The 24,399-nt window shown below is 43.4% G+C and overlaps 1 protein-coding gene across 3 annotated transcripts in view; it reads left to right on the forward strand.

The window, feature by feature from the left end:
• Nucleotides 1-24,399, forward strand: part of CSMD2 (CUB and Sushi multiple domains 2) — a 795,490-nt gene that overhangs the window by 418,686 nt on the left and 352,405 nt on the right. For 2 of the 3 annotated variants that reach the window (XM_019512241.1, XM_019512243.1), the window contains exons 6-8: nucleotides 7,862-7,974; nucleotides 9,276-9,344; nucleotides 20,669-20,746. In XM_019512241.1, the coding sequence (XP_019367786.1) occupies nucleotides 7,862-7,974; nucleotides 9,276-9,344; nucleotides 20,669-20,746 (260 nt within the window). The remainder of the gene's footprint in view (nucleotides 1-7,861; nucleotides 7,975-9,275; nucleotides 9,345-20,668; nucleotides 20,747-24,399) is intronic. The other variant, XM_019512242.1, reaches the window with a different exon arrangement.

Here is a 24,399-nt window from a genome sequence, read left to right on the forward strand (position 1 = left end):
TGCATTCAGTTCTGTCCTGGGACAAGGGCATTCTTAGTTGCAAGGAAGTGCTCCCCTAATGTGTAGGTAGCACTTACTTAAATCCTCCCTTAGGCAGAGTTTGTTTCCTGCATTGGCTCTTAGGTGGCAAGCTCTTTGGGCCAGCAGCTCAGTCTCATTTATTTCCATAGCACCTACATAACAGGTTTCTGATCTTAATAAGGATCTTTTGGAGCCACCAAAATATAAATTAGATAATATGAAGTCAGTGCTTTGGAGAGAATTAAATTTGTATTTGTCTTTAAATACTTTCCTGGTGGAATTCTGGTGGCACTAATTCACTTTTTGACACGCTATTGATTTTTTCCCCTCCCTTTAAATGGAACCAAAGTAAAACGGGAAACAGGGATTGTAAATGGAAAATGGCGTGTAAATGCAGGAGATTAATCAATGCAGTACACATACAGCAATGCTAATCATGCTGAGGTAGGAACATCTGAGTGAATGGTATAAATATTTAATGACTAAGTCCAGGGTGAAATACAAGAATGAAAGAAGAAATCAAGTAAAATAGTTTAGTGGAAGGGACCGCACTTCACTGAGTTTTCTCAAAAGGGGAATTTTGATAGCATTCACCTTTCTGTAGTCTGCAGTAAAGGATGCTGATGAGCTATGTTTAACTTGGAGGCTTCCAGTCTGGGTGAGGAAAATGGCTTGAATGCTGTGGTTAAAAAAACAGTATCGAAAAGCTTCTGGGATGAAAGTGGTAAAATGTTTTTGAAACCCTTTTGCCTTTGGTGCATACATTTCTTGCAGCAAACAGCTACAAAGTGTAGAGTGGTTCTTGCAAAATGTTGAGGCTTCAGTTCTCCTCCTGCCAGTGGAAGTCAGAAGTAAAGACAGCATAGGCAAGAGAAACTCTGATACTCCTTCTAACTTTACCAGCTTCAGTGCAGCTATTGCTTATCATTTCTTACATTCGTGCTTAGATGCATCGACCGAGTTCAAGACCTCAGTCTGTTCAGTGCTGTGCATAGATGTATTAAGAGAGTCCCTGTCCCAAAGACTTTGTTGTGCGAGTAGCTGAAACAGAAGCAGTGGAGCAACTGTCCTTATTTGTGTCATAAAGGGGACGAACCAAGGCAGAAAGAATAAGCGACTGCCAGATGTGGCACAAGGAGCTCTCATGTCAGACCCGGGTTTACATGCAACAACAGCAGCCCTCTTGGAGGGTGCTAGTCCTAATTCCCACTCTTGTGAAAACAGAATCAAATCCTGAGCATCCTGTGCTCCGCTCCCATCACTTCTGGGAGTGGAGAGTGCTCGGTGCTGTCAGATGTGGGACCTTCAGGCACAGGCTAGCAGGGTATCAGCATGTAAAGCATTTAGCTGTGTAAAATGTAAAGCATTTAGCTGGGCAGTTCCAAATCAAGGTTGTATTTTCCGTTCCTTACCTTAGGTCCTTGTATTGAGGTATAACAAAAGCTAAACAGTCTGAAGCTATAACCCGCAGGGGACGAGAATGAAACAGTGATGGCAAAGGTGATTTAAAAAAAAAACCCCAAACAAAACCCAAAAACAAAACACTGCTGCTCCCAGCATTTTTAAATACAACTGGAATAATGGATATGGAAATCATCTACTTTTGCTCCCAAACCGAACCAGCACAGGTTTCCCCCTTTGCCTTCACGGTGCCTGCAACCTCCTTGTAACAAAAGACCCGTTTAACTTTTCTTGAGCTTCAAGAAGTGTTTGTCTCAATGTTAAAAATGTTAGAGCTGAAGGTTCAGGTCATTTTCTCGGTCAAACTCTGATCTGAATGCCCCTGCGCTAGGGAAAAAAAGGGCTTCATTTCGAATGAACGCTGAACCAACCTCCATGAGTAATGATTATTGATTTTTTTTTTTAATATAGGCAATTAGTCATCCAAAACCTTAGAGTTTCCAGTTAACATGTCACTATATTCAGGAAGCTGAATACTTAATCAGGTGATTCATGTCTCTTGATGATGCCAAAAGAAAAAGAAAAAACCCCACACTTGGGAAGGGTTGAAAAGGCTTCGAAGTTTCTAATAGGCTTCTCTTCAAAGCAAATCAGGTGAAATCCAGAAAAGTACAGTACTGAAGATGCAAAGTCTTTTTTTTTTTTGGTCCCAGGAACTCATGGCTTATTAGAAATACAATCATATATTGGCCTAATGGTTGTATCTGGAAATGCATTGAACATTGGACAGCAGAAATGTGCCATTGGGAGTATAGAAAGGAGAGCCATCTTATTGGGAGACAGAAAGTCTCTACAATTGACTTGCTCCTTTTTAGTAATAGACAATGACACCGTGGTCTGTTAAAGTTGTGCTGTATGCAGCAGACTTAACAGGGTCTGAAAAACTCTGGATACTAGCGGTGCATATCCTCTACCAGCCTGACCGTGCATCCACCCTCTGCTCCTGAAAAGATGCTAGGCTTAACTGTATCCCTGTCAGGCTGCCAGATGGCCAGGACCCCACTGCCCAAATTGCATCTACTCACCCGTCCTCATCACTTCTTTTTGCTTGTATCTGTGACACTACTCTCAGCTGAGGTTTGGGGAAAGCACAGGTGTTGGCAGGCTTAGCATCTGCTACGGCATCTCCAGGTGCCCCTTCAGTACAAGCCAAGGCAATGGTTCTCCTGAGCCAACCTGCCCCTTGGGCTAGCGTGGTTAAGACACGCTTGTAGCCACTGGAGCATGAGGAGCAATGTGGCCAGCATCAGTTCTGGCTGCTTATGATTCCCCAGCCCCAATGACCAGGTGCCCATTTACAGCTGGGTCAACTGAGAGCAGCCTTTGGCATAAGTCCACATTAGCAGAGCTTGAGCTCCTGTCTCTGGGGGTATGCCGAGGTGTTTTAAATGCTCTGTCACTATATAAGTGCTAATTAATCATTACTGAAAGAGATTTGAGGCTTCTGCCTTGGGGTAAGTCAGCGTAGCTCCAGTGAAGTCAATGGAGCTCTACTGAATCATGCCTGCTAAGCTTCTTGCCCTTTCCATCCAAGTTTCTATAGCTGCAATCCACTGGTATTTGCACTCAGGGCCTGTGCAGCTGCTTTTGGTTCAATTGTGTGTGTCTGTGATTAAATATTCCACTATCAATTAACCATTAATGCTGCCTAGTGATGATTTAAAATCTGGCAGGAGAGTTATGGTACACACTGAGTTGTTTAATGCTGGGAAGCAACATGCTTCCCATTAAATAACTGTTCCCATATATTTGTTCATACAAGGGTTTCCCCACCATTTCTGAATGCTTTTCTTCCCCATTAGACTGCTGTGTGTCTAGGCATTTGCTTAGAGCCTACCACTCTCCTCCCATGCTGTGCTATCAACCATGAGGGATAGTAGTGGCTTTGGGGCAGTTGTACAGACTTGGGACCATGTGCATGCAGAGTTGTGATCAGAAATCGGTAAAGTCCCACAGGACCATTTGTACTGCTGTAAGGGCCAGGGGAGGCTGCATTTTAGAGGTGTGTGAAGTCAGAGGTGGTGAGGACCTTCCTGATTTTAAAGGGAGGCTGAGATCTTCCTTGTGGGGAAGAGATGAACTGAATATAAAACATCAGGTCAAGGTATTTTCACATTTTGGCTCCCAATTGCACAGCTGGCAGGAGTCATGCAGTAACACGGCAGAACAGAACGGTGGGCCCAGAGCTGTCTACTGCTAATTTTACAAACAAAGTGCTTTCGTGATGCAAGGCCAAAAAAGGCTCGGTCAAAAATGCAGTGAAGCCAGAGATTCCCATAGGCTCTTTGGCTTTTAAATGAGGAGAATAAAGTTTGCGTGCAATCGCTTCATGCCACAGAAGCTTCGAGCCCCAGGGTGATTATAAGTAACAATAGCATCCACACATTAAATGCCCCCTGCTCATCCTGAAGAAATATCTCTCCTTTGGGCCGTAGGTGGGTGTCAGGTGTAATGCAGATGTATAACCTGAAGTTACATCTCTGTAAGCAATTAAACTAATTAAAAGGCAAGGCCTTTATTTTTCCTGAGCCAGATTCCATTAACGAAGCCCCATTTAACTGGAATCAATTCAAAAAAATAACTTTAATTGCTTAAATACTCTTTATGTGGTGTTGAAAAAGCAATTTGACGGTGGGATTTTAAATGCGCCTCACCTGTTGAGAAGTTAATGTGTTCAAAAGTGCCAGTGAAGGGGGGATTATTGCTCTTTGTTCTAAAGAAGAGAGAGGAAATAAGAAGAATCCTTCTGATTGATGTGCAGCCTCGCGATGTAGCACCGCTGCCTCTTGCTTGCTGCAGCCTAACCAGAAAGATGTGCAGCCCTGTGCAGCTAACAGTTTTGGAAGGGAACAAGCTGATGGCTTTGTGAGGATCCTACATGCTTGGGTCATTTCATGGCTTTGTATGAATGGTCACACACATATAGGAACATGCTCACATATCATTTGTGCCATTCTTTCTTGCAGTGATTTAGTACCTTGCTAGGCACACAGACCCCGTGCCTTACAATGGGGACTACTCATGTACTAAAATGACTGTTTCCTCTTAGTAAAGGTGGTAGAGAGTGTTCCTCCGATTCCAGCCCTAAATGCATGGGCTGTTTCAGAGAGCAGCTCTCTGTTATGTGTGAATAGTGTCTGGCTCTGTAAGGCCTTGATCCTTGGTTGGTGCTCTTGCAGTGCAAGCCCTAAATCACGATCATGCTCTTCAACAGTAGTTGCGATCTCTTATGGTGCTGCACGGGAGCCTGTCTTGTGATGTGACACTTAAATAATGCTTAGGCTTCAAAATAAAAAGAAAGGAAGGGAGATCTGAAGAAAAGCCGGAGGAGCAGCAGGTTGTATTCTCTAGGGTCCTGGCCATGCATTTGCAGTCAACAGCTTTTAAGCAGTTGCTTAACCTTTAAGCCTGTATGTGATCTGCTGAAGTCAGGGCCTGATGCTTTGATTCCCAGGATGATTAACTCCTTCAAAATCCTGTCAGTGCCTTAGATAAAAACACCCCGCAGTGATGATTATAGAGCATTCATTGTAGGACATGCACAAGGCCAGATTCGCATCACCTTGCATCTTTCATAGTATTTGACAGCAATCTCTACCATCACTTGCTGACAAATGGATGCCATATATACACACACACACACACACACACACACACACACGTGTGTATATATATACACACACCCCCACCCCCACGGTACAAAACACTATCATTCCAATTTAGTTGCATTTTCCACTTACTCTGCACTCATGTAAATAATAGCACAAATTGAAATCCTCAAGGGGTCCTGCCTGTTAATTGGTTTCAGTAGATTGGTGGAATAATAATTTATTAGACTATGTATACCAATAGGTATCTAGCATTTATCTTTATGGTTAGAGTCCAAGTTGGAAGTCAACAGAGAAATAATCACATGCCAAAATGTAAGCATTTGCAGAAGTCGGTGGCTGATTTGGAAGTTGCCAGACCCAGGCATCAAAGGAGTATGTACATACAAATTAAATGTGCCGACGTCTGTTTTGTTAAAGGAGGGGGGATTGGGTTGTTATATAAGGCAATTGGTTTACCTGCGATTTCCGGCATTACAAGATGAAAATTTGGCCCAGCGTATGTTAAGATTATTTCTAAGAAGTTGGATCATGGATTCAGAATGCACAGTAATAAATATTGTAGCCTTTGGGGGTAAGATTATTATGTTTAAACCTGTGCTGTCATAGCAACCATCCATAGGAGCTTTCTAAAAATTAGTTTTAGACATCCCTTGTTTGATCTGGGCTCAAAGAATATTATGTTTATGCCTATTTATTTAGAAAAGTTTTAAATTAAATTGGTTCAGCTGTCTTGGAGTTATCCAACGGTGGAAAAATGCCATACATGATTCATTTATATAACATCCCCCGTCTCAAAGGACTTCACAAAAATCAAATGAAAAATAATCAAGTGCCTGGGAAAAATCTTCACAATTAGTGAGAGAGAGACATTTTCAGCCACGGTTCATAATTATGCAGAATTGTGCCACACGTGTAAAGACTAAACTTGGTTTAAAGGCTGTACGGTAGGTGGCAGAGATGCATTAGTTATGCAGCAAAATCATCTCGCTGCTTCATTAACAAAAGAATGAGAATATACTGATGTTTCCCCATCATTAATAAATACACAATGTAGTGCTATCCTGACACCCTGCTGTTTGCTAGAAGAAAGGTTTGAGTTAACTTGGTGTGTTGAATTGGTGAAGGACTTCTTGATGTTGGTCTGATTATCAGTTCTGTTGTTGGAAATGACTGGTTATAAAGCTGGAGGCATCTCAGAGAACTAAATTGATTTACAGGATTCATTTCCCCTCATCCAGAGCAGAATTTGTTAGAATACAAATGGTTTTTAAATAAATGACATATTCTTTAATAAAATATTGTAAATGGGTTTGGTTAAGAGTAATTGGATTTCATAATAGCTCCTATTGAGGAAATGTTTGCACTGCTGTAGTTAATGCTACTCGTGTATATCACAACTCAAGGGTGCATGCAACATATGTAGCTAGTTACTCGTACCAGCCAGTAACTTATGAAGTGTCTACTTAGCCAAAAGTTGTGTGTGCGCGTGGGTAGTTGTATGCAATTATTAAAGCAAACAGCATAACATTAAGAAAAAAGTTGGTGGGATGACTAGCAGGTGAGCTAAAATATTGTTAATGGGCTCTGGAGCATTTTGTCCCAACTTCGAGGCCTTGACTTTCTTTGCTGTGGCACATAAGACATCACTTCTGGATACTGTTTGGTGGCCTCTTTCCCACTCTTCCCACCAGTTCCCCCCCCGCCTCCAATTTAAAATCAGCTTCTTCGTTATTAGTCTCCACCAAATGGCTAGGAATTAAATTAAAATAGAAATCAAACCAACCTTACCTGCCGGAGAAGCAGCTCAGCTCTTGGACATGATGGCTCTGTAACTTTCTGTGCTGCTCCTAAACTTTCAAATGTTCACATATTATAGAACCCTAGAAAGTCTGAGGTCATGAACAAAGCGATCCCAGCTTAGGATCCTGGCACTTTTGCTGGTCTGGTGATCTTCGCAGGGGTGGGGGTGTTTCTCTCTAGGGTCATTGTTTGCCAGCTTCAGGTCCTTGCACCCAGAAGATGGTCTGCCTTCTTCAAGCTGCTAAATTCGTGTGTGGCTCCTATGTTTTGTGCCATTAAAAGTAAGAGAGAAATGGAAAGAAGTCTAAATAAGAATGGAGCCCTTGTGATAGAAAATGGAAGGGGGAACATAAGACGTAAGGAAAACATTGTTAATGGCCAGCTTGGAAAAAGCAATTCTGAAATATTAACAATCGTCCCCATTTATTTCAGACAGCAGCATTCTGAAATCAAGTCCGAAGCTGAAAGAGCAGGAGAGGGGAGCTGAGTGTTAGCTAATCAATGGGCGTCTCTGGGGCAGGATTTTGGAAGTGCTCTGCTTCTTTCCTTAGCTGAGCTATTTGGTTACATAAGGGCAGGGCACCCTTTGAAAAGCATCCCCTACCCTCTGACTGCTGCCTGGTCCCTTGAAGCAGGGATGCTTTTTCCATCGGGTACCCCTTGTTGAATGCATGCTAATCAGTTTGGGGGGCTGCCCTTTCAGCAGTGCTTGATGTGGAAGGTGCTAACATTGTGCAGCAAATCCTGGACAGGCTTTCTAACCACACTTTCTTCCGAGTGGGGCATCATGCAGCCAGGGGGTAATGGTCCCTGGGGATAATGACTCTGCCTTAGGTAACGAGCCCCGAGCCCTGTCTTACCCATGGGTGGTGCTCAAAGAAAGCAACCTGAAGGCCAGTCTTCTGATTAGTCGCAGAAGGTCATTTCCATCTGCATGCGTTTGACTCTTGCCGGTTGATTTCTTACAGGTTTACCGGAATGAATCTGCCTGCCCCGGTAATCAGCAGTAAAAACTGGCTGCGACTCCACTTCACATCCGATGGCAACCACAGGCAAAAGGGGTTCAGCGCACAATATCAAGGTAAATGCTCATTGAGCAGATTGCATCATTAATGGTTTTTAGCACCCTTTCCTTCAGCTGGAGGGAAGCACGGTTTAGGCCCAAAGCTACCCACAATAGGCAAGTTCTGATGTGTCCCTTACCTAGGACATGTTAGCTTTGCCTTCCTAGCAGGCTGCCCAGTTTTGCCACGCAGAGAGCCACCTTGGCAGCTTGCTGAGAGCATGAAAACTTGCACCTCTCTGGCAAATACACCTGCATTTTAGAATTTTTTTTTTTAAACAGAAGTGCATCTCCATTTGCTCCCTTTGCACTTCTCTTGCATAGACTTTATATTGACATCCCGTACATGGGTGTATGTCAGGATGGGTGTCCTATAGTGCCACTGATAGTTGAGATGCTAGCCTCTCCCTCAAGTACCTAGATGCAATTCCCTGCTCTACCCCGGAGGTTTCTGACAAGTCCCATAGTTTTGCTGTCTCATTTTCCCATCTGTAACTCGGGGATAGCAGCTCTGCCTTTTGTTGCAAGGGTTTTATGAGGACAAATACACTAATGGTTTTGTGCCGCACAGATACCACAGTAATGGGGGCCATTTAAATAACTAAGATAAATGGAATGAAATCCACCACTGTAGCTCTGGCATAGCAGGATGCCCCCAGGCTGTGCAGTGAAAAGGCAGGATTAATTGTTAAGAATGGTGATATTATTACATTTTGTTGTGGGGCATTTGTACAGTTGCTAGCAACTGCGGTGCAGGAATATGCTGTGAAAATCAACGAGAGAAGTTAAGGGGGAGAGCGGCAGGTCTTACTTACTTTTAAACTGTCGTCAAGCATAAGCACGTGGTTAGCAGGAAGCTTGCGGAGTTAGATCTGTACTGATCCCAAGACATTGGGGTTTTGCCATTCCTGCTAACTGCATTGCATGTTCTTCCACAGTTTATGAGAGATTCAAGTCAGACAGTCCTCAGGCTTGCCTGATATTCAGGGCAAAGCTGTAGTGCTCAACTCTACCTGTTTACTTCTTAAAAGAGTGATCGTTTCTGAGTGGCAAACTTCCACCTGGTGACCTGGGCTTGACTGAAGCCCAAAGTATCTTTGCCATCGCAGGAACATAATCCTGTTGGAACCTAAAGTCAGTTAAACATCTGTATTGAGGAAGCCACTGGTTTACCTGTTAGCACGTGCTTAGCTGCCATTCAAGCCAAGCATTTTGTGCATGCTCAGGGTGCTCAAAGATGTCCTGATTCAGAGTTGGACTTAAGCATGTGCTTTCTGGAATTGGGGCCTTCGTTAATTAAAACTACCTCCTTTTTACAGATGGGAAACTGAGGCACAGAGAAATTAATGCCCTTACTCAAGGCCACAGAGGGGAAGTCAGAAGTAGAGGTAGGAATAGCATCCAGATCACTAGTCTTGTGATACAGCTTTGAGAAAAAAAACCAAAAAACACTTTTCTTTATTTGTCACCCTAGCAGCCACTCTGGTGGCCTTAATTCAGATGTTGCCTTATGAATCAATTTTAGTTCTTCCTCCAAAGAGTCACTGTGTTGCATATATATATATATATATTTTTTGTTTGTTTGTTTGTTTGTTTCTAACATAGATGACTGCACACCATTGATGACTCTTGATATGACATTTTCCTTCTGCAGTCATGATTGCTGCTTTCTATTAAAACACCTATCTGAATCATGCTTTTTCCTTTTCTTCTTTCAAATAGAAAAATAAAGATTAATGTTATAATTTCCTCTGATTAGATAAATGTCAGGGGAGGGGGTCTAATCTGGCAAGCTCCTTGAAAACTGTTTTGTGAGATATAATGAGCCGTGCTTTTGTATGCAGAGTGCTTAAAGGGTGAATTTAAAAATGCTCCCAAAAGCACTGAGGCAGGACCTCGGTCTAGTGAGCAGAACAGAATGGCCCATCTCTCCTGCATGTACCACGCTGTCAATGAGTGTTTGTGTCACATGTAGCACACGAGAGCCACCGCCACTACTGATGGTGCTCGGTGAGCACCTGTTTTCCCGATCCGCTCAGCACAGAGAGATTCTGTAAGGGGCATTTCGATGAATTTCAAAAATGGATGGACGGAGCACGTGACAAAATTGCAGGCCAACTAAATATGTGCGGGGAGTCCCAAAAACATGGGAAGATCTCCCGGGCCAGGATTTTGTTCCAGATGCTAAATGAACTTCCATGAAACATTCAACAAGCCTTCCAAAGAAATGTGATCTAGCTTTCTTTATGCATAATACCTTGCTGTGTGTGTAGCCTGGTCTACACTGCAAAACAGGTGCAGGCATAGACAAAACAAGGCTCGCATTAATCTAGCTAGTTTAGGAACTTGTAGCAGTGAAGCCACAGAGAGACTGACTTGAGCCACTCGGCATGTGTCCATGGCCTTGGGTGGGCATGCCCTGTCTATCCAACAGCCAACGTGGCTTTGCTGGTGCAGATGCCCCAACCAGTTAGATTCATGCTAAGATGAGTATTATACCTGCTGCAGTCATACCTCTGATAACATCTTGGGCATAGCCATGTGTTTGTACCATTGTAACTCTTACTGGTCTAGAAAGTGGTAGCTCGTCCTAGGATAAAGGTACTGATATCACTACCCAGCTATCACAGCTGCATAGGTTATACAAATGTCTTGAGTTTCTAAACCAGCATAGTGATCATGGTGCAAAGCCACGTGTGCATCAGTCCACAAGCAAAAGAGAGAATGGGCTCATCTACGCATGATGCTACATCGCCGTAGCAATGCACTATGGTGACGTAGCATCAGCAGGCCCAAACTGCGACACTGCAGCGACATCACTGTAGCAATGTGCTCCTTCCTTATAGCATGTGGCTATGGTGATGCAGCTAAAAACGACTGTGCTCAGTGCGCATGGCACATTGGGGGCTGTTACTGTGCTGTCATTTAATACTTCCAAAGGGAGTAGCCATTGAGCACTTGCTAATTTTCTTCACGGGTCAGATCTTTAAAATTAATGACAAAACTTATGAAACGTTGGGAAGTGCTAAATCCAAAGGGAAGTACTAAAGGATGGCATGGTAACAAAGGTGCCGTAGGGACATGTGTAGATGCACTCAGTATCTAGCTACAAAACTAGAAAGAGGGAGAATTAAATAACATCCCCTTTAAATACTTGTAAATACCTAATAACAGCTAGTTTTCAAGTTAGCATCTTGTTCTCTCTGACTGTCTAGCTAGTTTAACACATCTAGGTTTTTGCACTGCACCCTCAGTCATTAGTATTGGAGCTTCGTATAAATGATAAAATACATACAGGATCAGAGATCCTTCCAGGAGCTCTGTCCCATCCTGTAATTGGCATCAACATCTACTGGCTCTTCCCCCTTTTTTTGCACTTTGCTTGGTGTCATGGAGCTCATTCAACATGCATCTTTGGTGGCGCAGATCGCAAACACGGTGAGATCCAAAGAGGCTAGTGACAGAAGCCCCTGGGATGGGAATCTGAGGATTGTTATAGGTCTCTAGGCATCGAGCACTTGCTAATTTTCTTCACGGGTTAGATCTTTAATATTAACGACAAAACTTATGAAACATTGGGACCTCTTTATTGGCTGTATGTGGTGGCTTTGCTAGGGTCATGAGAGCCGACCTCCGTGCTGCAACCTGTTTGTCATACCGGGCTTGCGACATTGCAGAGATCTTGCCCTTGCCCTTGCCCTTGCCCTTGCCCTTGCCCTGGCCCCTGTAATGGAGTAGGCTTGGTGGTCTGGGTTTTTGGGGAGCACTGTGGGGGGCTCGGTGTGAGCAGGCTTCACTGGAAATGATTCGTGGAAATGGCTCAGTAAGCAGGACACCTTTATGCCCTTTTCACCCAACAGTCTAGGCCTAACAGCAGGCTGTTGAGGCTGGTCCCTATGGCATAATGATTCATTGTACTGAGCGAGCATTGTCCCCAGAGTTTTGTTGCAAGTGTGCTGGCGGGGCTTGAGGAGAAAGAGTGAGGCTGTGAAAAAGCTGGAGGGAGGACAAGGTGCTACAGGTCACTGCGGGAGCCAGGTTTCAAAGCCAGAAGCTTGCTCATCAAGAAGCCATGCTAGGGTTAACGTCAGGGGTCCTCTCAAGAGGGGGAAACCAAAAAAGGTTGCTTCTTGGGAAGTCCCGAGGCAGGGCACGAGAGTCCCTAATTGTAGTCCTTAAAACCAATTTTCACAAAACCCTAAAATTGCCCATGTGGCCAGTCTGTTTTTCCAAGGGCACAAGTAACATTTATTAATATCCCCGGAGACTGTATCTCACTTTGCTACGAGACATCCTTCTTCTGTTCCATCTGGTTTAACTTGATACTTAGCTTTTGCAGAATGGGGTGGGGGGTTTTTTTGTTTGTTCCAGTTCAGAAGTTTCTATACATGCCCTAGATTTGACATCTTTCTCTTGTAGAAGCAAAATGACGTGTATTCGTCCCGTGTACATGTTCTATCTGTGTTGATATACGTATGGATAATAAATTCTCCCCTCCCCTCAAAAGTCATCATGTTTTTCCCCTCTCCAGTACCTTTCAGTAGGAACAACCCCCAAATATTTTATAAATATTAATGATATCTTCCAACACCTGGGAGGGAAAAAAAATGAAGCTTCAGAAAACTCAGCGGTGTGATGCTTGGGAGGTACTAGGCACTTACAGCTTTGAAAATTAGGCCACAGATGACATGCCCAACATCAAGGGTGGATCAGGGATTACAACCCAGGAGTCCCAACTCATCATCCTCTGCTTGGTGCTGAATCGCTGAAAATGAGCTAATGGAAAAGCTGCTGAATTTAAAATGATGCTAAGCAGATCTACATAATGATCTGGCTGATGTAGTTCATTTCTCCAGCATATTCTGTATTACATATATAGGATCCTACAGTGCCTTTTATCTGATTGTGACCAACACATAATTGCATCCTATATTGATTTCTACCTCCTCCCCCCGCCCCATAAGAATATGAATGTGGGTCTGGTATCAGCCCTTTCAGGCCGTGGTATCACCTTGAAAGTGAGATAGGCTGTGTCCCTCACTAATGGGTAGATAAATTCTTCTGCAAACAATGCACCAGATCAGGGATGTTTCGGGGATGGTCACTGATTTTTCAGATGCGTTTATCAGAATCGCGGATAACTGGGTTAGGCTGTTAAGGGAATACTGCATATATTGTATTGGTCTGTCAAGCCCACTTTGGACAGGCAACACTCTCAATGTGGGAAAAAAACAACAAAAAAGCAATTCTAATCACAGCAACTGCAGCTGTTAAATCCTGAAGGAAAATTAATTATTGTACTAGCCATTAGAGGATGCAGGACCCCATTGTGCTGGACACTGTGCAAACACGTCGCCGCTGTCCCAATCAGCTTGCAGTCTATGTAGACACAAAAAAAAAAAGGTGTGACCTCTTTGTGCCTTGGAAAAAAGAAATCCCCTCGTTCCCCAACTTTTCCCCTCACCAAAAGTATCTTCCAATATGTAATATCACATCATTACAAAATCGTGAATCAAGCAGTCGCAAAATGGAGCATCAGTATGCTCAGTAACTGCAGGACTGGGAGAGTCAGGGACAATATGGGCACTAGACATGCATTTCTGCAGAAGTATACCTTTTTTATTCATTCAGTGTTTTCTCCCCTTAAATTCTCATTTTAATCAACATGGAGTGGTTTAAAAAAAATGCATCTAATTGTTTTGCTGCTAAAACTTGGGAATGTCACCTTTCAATTTGCCTAGACATCGAGTATTGTGGCAGATCTAGCAGATGTGTTTGTACAGCAAAATCCACCAGAAAACACTTTTGTTTGGCCAATGAGTTTGATGTAATCCTTTTGTGGTACTGCGCCACCTTCAGATCTTGAAGGATATGAGGCTTGGCACAAGATGGGCTTGTTTTTTGTGTGGAGGAGCAGTCAAATTTGCTTTTGTTTCATGTTATCTTTGAAAAAAAAAGAGGAAGAAGGAGGGATCCTTATCTTTTTTGAATTATCTTCCCTTAAATTGGTGCCTTTGTTATTGGTAAACTTTACATCTCTGCAGAAATCACTTGTGAAACTTGACTTACATAATTCTGTCTCCACGTAATGAACAAAATAAAGGATTAGCTGGAAATAATATAGTAATCTTTTTTTTCCCAGTTATTATCACTGAAAGAGGCAGAATGCAATTAGAATAATATAGGGCATAGGATTCATAAGACACAGCACATGACCCACCAGCTAGGTCATGGGAACAGCCTTAGAGGTGTTGCCATAGAGTCTGCCCCTCCAGTGAGGCATTTAGGCTTACATTTTCAACAGCATGCATGATTTTTCTGTATGTAGAGCCCTAATTCAGGACAGCACTTAAAGATATCCTTGCCTTAAAGAATGTGCTGACTCTTACTCACTTTAATGGGAATTAAGCATATACAAAATGCTCTCCTAAACTGGACCCGAGTACCCAACATGAGACATCCAAGTGCCTGATGTGATGAGCTTGTAAACATCTATGGGGTCTATGGACTCGAGCTGTAGCGATGAGTATTGAGCTGCACTTGTACATCTCATTAACAGTGAAAAGTGTTGCTAATCCTTAGTATCTAGTATATCGGATACAAAGTTATTCTCAACTGTTTATCCCACTGATGTTAGTAGGGTGGGAAATGAAAGTGTTTCAGGGATGTTTGCTGTACACAGGACCATACAAAGGTATCCAGGATGGCTGTACATAAGACTGCATGGGTACCAGAAGCGGTATAACCACACCAGTGCAAGTCCTCCCTTCTGGGCTGCTTAACTCTGCTGGGAAACGGGGTATATTAGCTCAGGCAGAATTTCATGCTGGCATGGCTAACCATATTGCACTGCCTCTAGCAGGGTGGGCATACCCTTACGGGGTCATAGGATCATTGGAAAGTAGGGCTGGAAGGGAGCTCATGAGGTCAGCTAACCCAGCCCCCTGCTCAGGTAGGATCATCTTGGTTAGAAGCATAAAAACTGAATCATTGCAAGTAAGGTGGAAAAGAAAACGAGGAAAAGAATATTTTCAATCCGTCAATCAATTCTGCATGAATATGTGACTGCAAAGAGAGTCATTTTTGTATATACATGGTATAAAGCCGTTCAGAGAGTAGAACCAGAAGTTGATTTTTATATAGTTTCTTTTGTACTTAAGGTTCCCCAAAGCACTTTATAAAGCAATGAGTTAGATACTTCAAAGTCAGGAGCCATTAGACATCCCATAATAGCTCAAATGTAGCTTTAGGCACTTGGAGATGACTATATTTTATTGACTGAATGTTGGCTGGGACTATGGGGTTATCCCTGGCTTGCTTGGGAAGTGCCAGAGGATCGTTAACTTGCGCCTACAGAGTCAGCATGGGCAGGCAGAATGGGACCTCGTTTCAGTGTTTCATCCAGATAACAGCACTGCTAGCAGTCCATCAGCCCCTTAAAACCATGCTGCAGCATCAGCATGTGGTCTGAGCTCCCCAGCGCTGCGGTACTCCTGACATACGCCTGTGCAGAAAAATCAGTTGTCGTAGAAATTAGAAAGGACTCCCTTGTAATACGTATAAAAGGGTTCCTATTGAAGCTGCAAGACACAGAAGTCTTCACTAGAAAAGTGTAACTCGTACCAAAGCATCTGCATGCTAAACCAGCAAAGCACCTGTCCTGTCTAGACTGTCAGTGCTGTGCTTTGAACCAACCTGGCACACCCATTGCCACTACCTGGAGCACGATGAGCTACCCTGGTGAAAATACACTAAAACTATGTCTACACTGGGAGCTTCTGTTAGCTTAGATAAACTGGGCAAGGATGGGACCTTTTGGCCTGCCAGGCCAACAGACGTCTCGAGTCCAGATGTTTCAGAGAGCCCCTGTAAACTCTGCCTAGTTCTCCAGCTTCAAGGCTAAGACGATACCCGAAAAGGGTAGTGATACCCCAAAGGGTTGCCTACATCCTGGCTTGCATTAAAGTATCATGGAAAGGACTGCCGACCTGTGCTGTCATCTTGGCATGTGTTATATAGAGGCTCGTCCCACCCATGAGTTGCTTTTCAAAATTAAAGTGCACTCCTGCACCTCACAAAGGTCCTGATATAGGATCCAGCTTACGGGCGTAATGCAAGGGACACTGGGAAATTATTGTCTAGAAATCTTGATGCGGCACAGGACTGATTCCTTCACTCTGAATCAGTTCAGTTTAAATGAATCCACATTTCTGATGAGAACGATGTGTGAGTTGTTTGGTACTACCAGAGTTTGTAGAAAGATGGTAAATCTGGACCTGTAAAGAGGTACCTTATAAGTGGGTTCTTATCAATTACTGTAGGTAACAAATGCATTCAAATTGCTAAGCTTATTTCTTAGCCATTTATGAAGGTATCTCTACTAGGCACTGTGCAGTGGTTACCTGTAGTGTATGCTCAAGGTACAGTTTTTGAAGATATTCTTTCCTCCCTCCCAGTGGATTAACATCCTTATGGCCTTCTTCTGTCGAGGAAAAACAGTACTTGGCACCCAAACTGAACACAACTTCAATCACTTCTCCGTCAGACCTAAATTTGCTCTCAGTCTTCAAGAGTATTTGACTTTTCTCTAGTTCACATATCAGGTTATCTCTTGCTCCTTATATGTTTCCATGTGTAGTTAAAATTGAGCAAACCTTTTCCACAGGACGATTGTCCCACCAAAAATGGGATTTTGTCAAAAGCAACTATTTTTTTTTTTTAATGAAGGCTTCATAAATGAAGCCATCTTTGTTTGTTTCTAACTGAAAAAATTTAATTTAAAAAGTAAAAGAACTCGGCATATCCAATTGTCATTGTCCATTTGTCCTTTTTTTTTTTTTTCATTTTTTGGTATTTTCTTTCTTTTTTGCTCATAACATCAAGTGTACGGTTTTCGGTCACATTTTTTTTTCCTTTTTTATTCTTCCCTTTTTCCTGTCACTTTTCTCCAAGCTCATTGAATGTTGTAAAACCTCCCCAGTGACAAAAGGATAAATAAACCATGCTTCTTTTTGATACAGGATCTGTTCCAAAGTTAAGGATTTTTTTGGAGAGTGACCAAGTAGCAGAATTAGTTTAATCTGTTCTTTTGCCATCTCAAATGAAACCATTTCATTTGAACTTTTTTCATGGGCTATGGAAGGAAGGGAAAGGAAGGAAGAAAAGTTCTTTCAGCCAGCTCTATATCTGGCTGAGCCAGAAATAACTTCTTGGTTTCCCAAAAAGTGTAGGCTTTTGCAGCCAAAGGTCAGCATTTCAGTTCCCTGATGCAGCATATTTGCTGCTAAATAATGCCTCCGGAGACAGCAGGTTGCATATATCTGCAGATCATTATACTATGCCTCTAGATGAATGCGTTGCCAGCTTAAGGCATTCAGAGACCTTCAGATTCTCTACTAGCTGGTGTTTAAATAAGATGTGTGCCTTAGGTTTGCCTTTGAAATGAGCATACTGTTAATTATTCCATTAAAAAAATAGATTAATGACAGTAATGCTCAAGGAAAGACATGAGCTGAGCTGCCTAATCCCATATTTATATGTACTTTTTAATGAGTATGGACCTTAGTTTGAAGTTTTTTAACTCCTGTATTTATAAATAAGGCAAAACAGTGTAGCCACTGGACAAAGCAGAAAGTTGCAAATAATCATTTAGAGTAAAGAAAATGTTAGTTTGGTTAAGCTTCAAGGAATAATATTTGGCATCTCCTTATCTGGACCTCCTGCAAACAGATGCTTTTAACAGATTTTTTTTTTTTCCTTTTAACTGAAAGGGTATGATTAAAAAGAAAAGGGGGAAAAAATCCCCCCTATTAATTAAATTGATGATGTTTCTTGACAAGTTTGTCTTAGAAATGTGCTAATTTAGAGATGAAAGCATGACATGATAAAGTACAGAAAGGGACTGTTTGAAGTGGAGGATGGACTGGCTTGCTTGGGAGATTAAAATTAAACCGCAGGGGAAAGGCTCATCTGAAGCAGTTATGGGAATGCCGGCTTTCCTAGCGGAGCTGCTCTTTAACATTCAAAATGCTATGAGGGCTGCCCCCAAACACCAGGAGCATAACCAGGGGGTGGGGGGGCCAAGTGAGGTACCAGACCTGGGCACTGACTTAGAAGGGGAGTAATATTGCCAGTAATATTGCCCCAACTACTGCCACTGCCCAGAGCATAAAAACTTTTTGGGACACCTTGGCCAAACACTGCAGAGGTGATGATCAGTTAGTCTGTGGGACAGCCAGAGTCCCTAGGGTATACCTGCATGTGAGTGGATGGAGGGAAGCATTTATGTGTCTTCACTGATGTTAGAGTAATTAGTATGAGCGCACTTGGGGAAAAGCAGGCACTTGGCCTACTTCCATGCAGACCTTCATATGCCTTTTGCTCTCTTCTTCGCCCCCACTTTCCTATTTATGCCCCTTTGATGTGCAAATTAAAAAGGCAAAAGTTCAACTATGCTTATTTAGTCTAGGCCTACACTTAAAAGCTAACTGGCATAGCTACATTGGCAAAAGTCTTAGTATAGGTTTCAGGGGCGGGCAGTTATTTTGGGCAAAACGTACTGAGTTGTGGCAAGCCATCAAGGGCCATATAACAGGCAGCCCAAGGCAGATAAATATTAATTTTCTAAATTTTTTACGGCCCGCACAGGCCGGATAGAATGGCCTGGCAGGCCGCTTCCGGTCCCCAGGCTGCATTTTGCCCACCCCTATGTTAGATGCTGGTCAGAAAAGCATCCCTGAAATAGCATGGCAGAATCCAAACCAGGTGTTAGTCTTCCTGTGACGTACCCGATACAAGGAAATCTAGGATGATGGCAGATTCCCATTGAATGGGCTCTAAGGTAGAATATCTTCTATTCCCCTCTGCCTATGGTTCTTTGGACCGCTGTGTTAAAAGACTGTAGTATTCTTATATAGAGATGAGAAGGACCCTCACAGCAGGGCTTTTGCAAGTGAGAGCCTAGTCGAGTAGAGAGAACTCATTTGCCTGTAGCTATTATTAGGATGTTTTGTAGTCCTGTTTTGCTGTATTCTATGCACATAATCTGTCTTAATAATGTAGCCCCTCTTTTTGTTGCTGAATGCATTGCAAAAAGGCCCTCTTTCCAAACGTATCAATGTATTGTTCATAAATATTTTCTGGATGGTTTTGTGTGAATCATTTTCAGGTTATGGACTGCTTGGTTTGAGTGTAGTCCTCTTGATGAAGCAGAGTGTTTATGTAAAATGCCTCCATTTAACAATTATACCAGCAACATAATGATTGAAACCTGATTCAGGGTCTGGCTCTCAGATCCTCAAACCATCTCAGTATTTCCCTCTAGCCTGCGGCTTGCAAAACATACTCACGGTCCCCAAAAAGGCACTGTAGAGTTATTCACTGTTGGCTATTTATACTGTGCATATGTTGTTGCCGCAGCGGTCCTTAAAGGTATTTGTGTCTAGCTCCCATTGAAACAAATGAGGATTAAGTACCTATCTGGCCCTAAGTCATTTGGTGCTGATTTTGATCCATTATTGGATGGCTGAAGCTAATTAAACATGAGACTAATGAGTAGCCAATACTTCGTACCTTTAGTGGGAATTCTGGGGTGTGTAAACTTGTTTTTTCCCCTCTTCCTTTATGGGAACACCTAAAAGATTCCTGTTCAGGAGGGAGGAGCTATGCAGACATGTAAAAGAGATGCTGATTGGTGTGAGTTATAAGTAATAGTCAGTAGTGAGAAACTGAACTTGTGGCTCCTGTCTGTGATTGTCATGCATATTGGGCACGGCTTCTACGAATCACATTTTTGTTGCACTGAAATACACTTTATGAGAGCGGAAGCACTTTGCAATGCCCCTATTTTTTTTAGACTTGGCAGGGAGGCCCTAGCTGGGACCACTAATCTAAAATCTCAGGGTCTAAGGCAGTGGTTCTCAACCTGTTTGCTATGGGGGGGCATACTTGCAGCTCTCGGTGTATTATATGGGCTGCACCCACACAACTTACTTCCACTTAACAGGATGACACATGGGCCACTGTAGTGTGTTGATTGGGTTGCATGTGGCCTGCGGGCCACGGGCTGAAAACCACTGGTCTCAGCCATTGATTCTTTACTCTTTGAACTATAGGGCCAAGTGCCTGAACAGCCAGGCACTAGCAAACTCATAAATCTAGTAGCCTAATAGGGTGGGGCAAGCGGGGCACCAACCCCAGGCGCTGGCTATGAGGGGGCACCAGAATCCTTCCCCCATGAGTCTTTACCATGGCAGGGGCAGCCCTGTATTGCCCCAGCCTGGCCATAGGAGTAACACAGCCACCCTGCACCCAGTAGCATATGGGGTGTGCAGGGAACAAACAGGGGTGCCAGGGGCAGCTCTCAGGGAGGCCCGTGCCATGCTGCTGCTGTGCCAGCCTCTGCACAGGGAAGGCAGCCTGGCCTACAGCAGCAGTGGAGGCAGTGGCAGTAACCGCTGTGTCCCATGTGCAGAGAGCATGGGTGGGTAAGATTTCCCTTCCCCTACCCTTGGCCCCCTCTAGACATTGACACCCCCCAGCCCCAGGCATTGAATAAGCTTGTTACACCTATTCATCTCTATATTTGTTGAGTGTAGCTGGGAGTCAAAAGGCCACACCGTGTAAGCATGGAAGGTATAAAACTGGTGCATCAAAGTCTGTAGCAAAGCCCTCACGTAACCATCTTCCTGTTCTGTTTCAAATCTTTCTCCAGTCAAGAAGCAAATTGAGCTGAAGTCCCGAGGAGTGAAGCTAATGCCCAGCAAAGACAATAACCAGAAGACATCAGTGTGTAAGTTTCCCCGCTCTTACCTCCGCGCCTTTTGTAAGATGATCTCTGTGAACATCTCATCCAACTTCTCAATAATCGCTAAAACTTGGTCACTCTTAAAAGTTGTACTGCTGATTCTCCCCCCCACCCCCCCTCCACATTACTGCATCACCTTCTTCCAGTGCTCTATTCACAAACATATACTAACTCTTTAAACTGGGAATGCAGGGGAACTGGTATGCCTGTACAATATATACTGTATGCCTATTTCTGTGGCTAAATGCCAAGCAAGCTGAGGGCTCTTTACTTCTATGGTTTCTTCTACTCCGGAAAGCATCAAAATGCAAATAGTTTTGAATACCATATGCATTTCTCGAGTATAAAAGTAGCAAGCTCTGGAGCTGCAATAAGGAAATTACAGACATACAGTTAAGCGAAGAAGTAATGATAACTCTAGTGATAATAGCATCTTTGCTCTCTCTTTTGCCAAGTGCCTTGACATAATCATGCCTCCCTGCAGAAAAATCATGCCACCTTACCGTGAAAAGACCAGTCACTGAAATGCGGGCTTTAACCACGTTCCTATCAGCTACTTGTGTAAAACATACATAATGGATTAAATCTATTAGAGAGCTGTTTAGACTGTTGTTTTGTTCCCGATATATTTTCCTACCAGCTTTGCATTAGGTTGTTGTGGGAATCAAAAGTAAGGTTCTTAGTTGTTGCTTTGCTCAGTCACACGATTCTGTAAAGACACCTGTGTTCTTCTCTTAAGATTAAATAGGAAAGGTTTGGGTAGGAGTAGGTAGGACAAAATGACAAAGGACCCAAAGTCACTCATTGCCTGCCTGAAATGAAATTCCACTCCCTGGCTCACTTCTGGCTGTAATATGGGAGTCCTGATTGTTGCTCGCTGGTGGCTGAGGAAGGCCCGACATAGGCTAGGAGGTGAGCAGCAGGGTGTAAACAGCCCAAGGATTCCCACCAAGAAAATTGGCTGGGGCATGGCCAAAGAAATCAAACAGGGGCATAAGGTGCAGGGAAATCCAAGTACTCAAGATATTGCTGGCCCTGTGAAATGTTCTACTCCAGCATAATTAAATTAATCCAGTAAAGCTATGCTCAGTTCAAGTCCATTTACCAATGGCTAAAGTATGTTGGGAGGCACCTTGCTATTTATGCAAGTGCTGCAACGCTTCAAGATGGGAAGATCAAGGATACTCCTGGTTCCAGGGGATGCTTTTTTTCTGGACATTTCAGGCAGGAGAGAATATGTATCGAGTCAAAAAGCCTTGGCTTATGTTGAATAATAATTTGCTCACGTCCAGCTATTTGAAGGGCTGAACCCGTTTTCTTAACAGAAGGGTGTGAGGGCTTCTCTTTCACATGCTGGGACACTAGGTTCCTCCCTCTCTTTGGCTCTTCCAGTTGGCAGTGCATGTTAAAAGTTGGGAGAGACAGTAGAATAAAGTAATAAAATTGCAATGCTTACAGAGGAAGGCTAAAAAATGTGGACGTGCTTATGGCTTTCAGTTCAGACCTGGTTTCTAGATGATAAAATAAGCCTATCATTGGTCTGGTAGCAGGACCCCTCAGAAGAAATGCTAAGAATTGTGTGGGGCCTGGGTTGTAGGTCTCTAATCCTGCTCTTCGGCACATCTGTCCAGACCTGAAGCACCTTAGTGGAGCGGTGGGAAGGAAGGTTGTGCTGCCTTGGCCAGGCTGTCCCTATCTGGTGGATAAAAGATGACTAACTCCAGGTTAGTCCAGGTCCAGTATCTTATTTAGTGCAAACCTTGTCATCATATTTTATAAATCTGGCCCGGGAAGCTGTGGGAGGCAGCATAGCTTGCAAACTCTTGTATTGCAATGGACTGGGGAGAGGGAACTATAATACACATTTCCTTTCCGTAACCAGCCAGGTCCTCCCCCAACCATCGTGTTTTCAACATAAACTTGGTCTTGACTGTGCCTCCTTCATGGACTCAAACCTACCGCTTCCATGCACGGCTGATGCCATCACACTTGCATCAATCTCTCAACAGCAGAAATGCACCATAAGAAGAAGGGGGACTACAGGCAAAGCTGTTCATCTTCAGGGAATGTCTCCCAAAACTTTATAGCCCCCTGCATTGCTTTTCAGCTTGTGTGGCTCACCATGACTCGGAAGTATACTCTCGTGTCTACAAACACACATGTATTAGGGGCCACAGCACAGTTGAGAAGGGGTGAGTAAGGCATCGCAAGACCGGTGTTGTGGGCTGGTACCGTTCCGTTTGACCTGTGCGTTAGGTGTCTCTAGTCATTTCTCTTAGTCCTAAACCATGAGTCCTCCCCAAAGCCTTTCTCCCTGGTAATGTTTTTATGGACTTTGCACCTGTCCAAAATATTATTCCTTATAGAACCAAGGAATATGACAACTTACAGCTACATATTTAGTATCCTGCGGGTTTTTCATAGAATTGTTGCTTTGTTGAACTGTAGCCATGGGAGGTTGCCAGATTCCAACTGGCGAGATTAAAGCCTGCATGTTTCATATGGAGGCAAACTGTATTTTGTGTCTTTAAACAAGTCTTTGTGTTTGCGTGCTGGCGGGGGGGACCATGGAAAATAATTGTCTGGGGGGTGGGGAGGCTGGTGTAAAATGTCTCGTTTGAAATTGTGGTCAGGCATTTTTAATTTGAAATTTAAATCAGCTACTGCATATTGCTCACCTTCCTTAAAATTAATTGGACATCTTGCTTAACATTTGTTTTTAAAGGACTTGCTTTTTGGAGAATAAGCTGTAAGAAATGTAGTTTAAAACTGGGACTGCACTTAGGGGATTATGTTTTAGGAGTAGCTTTTCATTTGTGTATATTAATTGAGAGTGACTGTCAACATCTTCAGTGTTCCTGAAACTAGAGAGTTAGCTTGGATATTGTATGCAATATTTGTATTTTTTCCCCCAGCTACTTAATGCAGTATGGAAAGTAGAACACCTTTTTCCTTCTGCCTGCAATGCAAAACTATTCTCTGATCTCTGAATAGGATGTACCTGATCTGTTGCTGTTAAATCTTATTGGAAAGAGTTGAAGAATTTGCTTAGAAATGCATCAAGCACCCATCTAAAGGAATTACAGGGGTGCTGAAAGGTTGCAGTTCCTAGTGAGCTCGGTGTGAGTTGCAGGATCTTCAGCACTTGTGCAATCCATCCAAGATGGAGACGGACAGCTGAATTTCCCATTGTGTTGTGCTTCTTGCAATTGTTTTACAAAGGTAGTGCAGAAGGTGCTAAGTAATGGAGAACCAGGCTTTGGATTACTAACATCAGACGCATGGTTTTGAACATGCAGGGCAGAGGAAGGAATGCTTCAGATGAGTCACTTCTTCGCTCACCGCTCACAAAGCTTCTCAGCTTCTCAGCAGGACCAAGGTCCTGGAAGCGCTTTTAATTAGGAGCTGGGTATTGGATGAGACATTTTGGAGACATTTGGATTAGTGTTCCTACTTTGACCCAGAGGCCTCCAAGGTTTTAGGATTGTCAGCTATATATGATTTAGCACTTGAGAGGCTCCTTGCATCAAATGAAACTAAGATTGCAGGCTCCGCTTCAATATTGGTGGCAACCCCCCCCCCCCCCCCCCCCCCCCCAAGAAAGTCCCCCCTCCGCAAAAAGGGGGGAGATAGGGCCC

Source organism: Gavialis gangeticus, unplaced genomic scaffold, assembly GCF_001723915.1.
Source record: "Gavialis gangeticus isolate Ggan-Ray unplaced genomic scaffold, GavGan_comp1, whole genome shotgun sequence".
Classification (NCBI taxonomy): domain Eukaryota; kingdom Metazoa; phylum Chordata; order Crocodylia; family Gavialidae; genus Gavialis; species Gavialis gangeticus.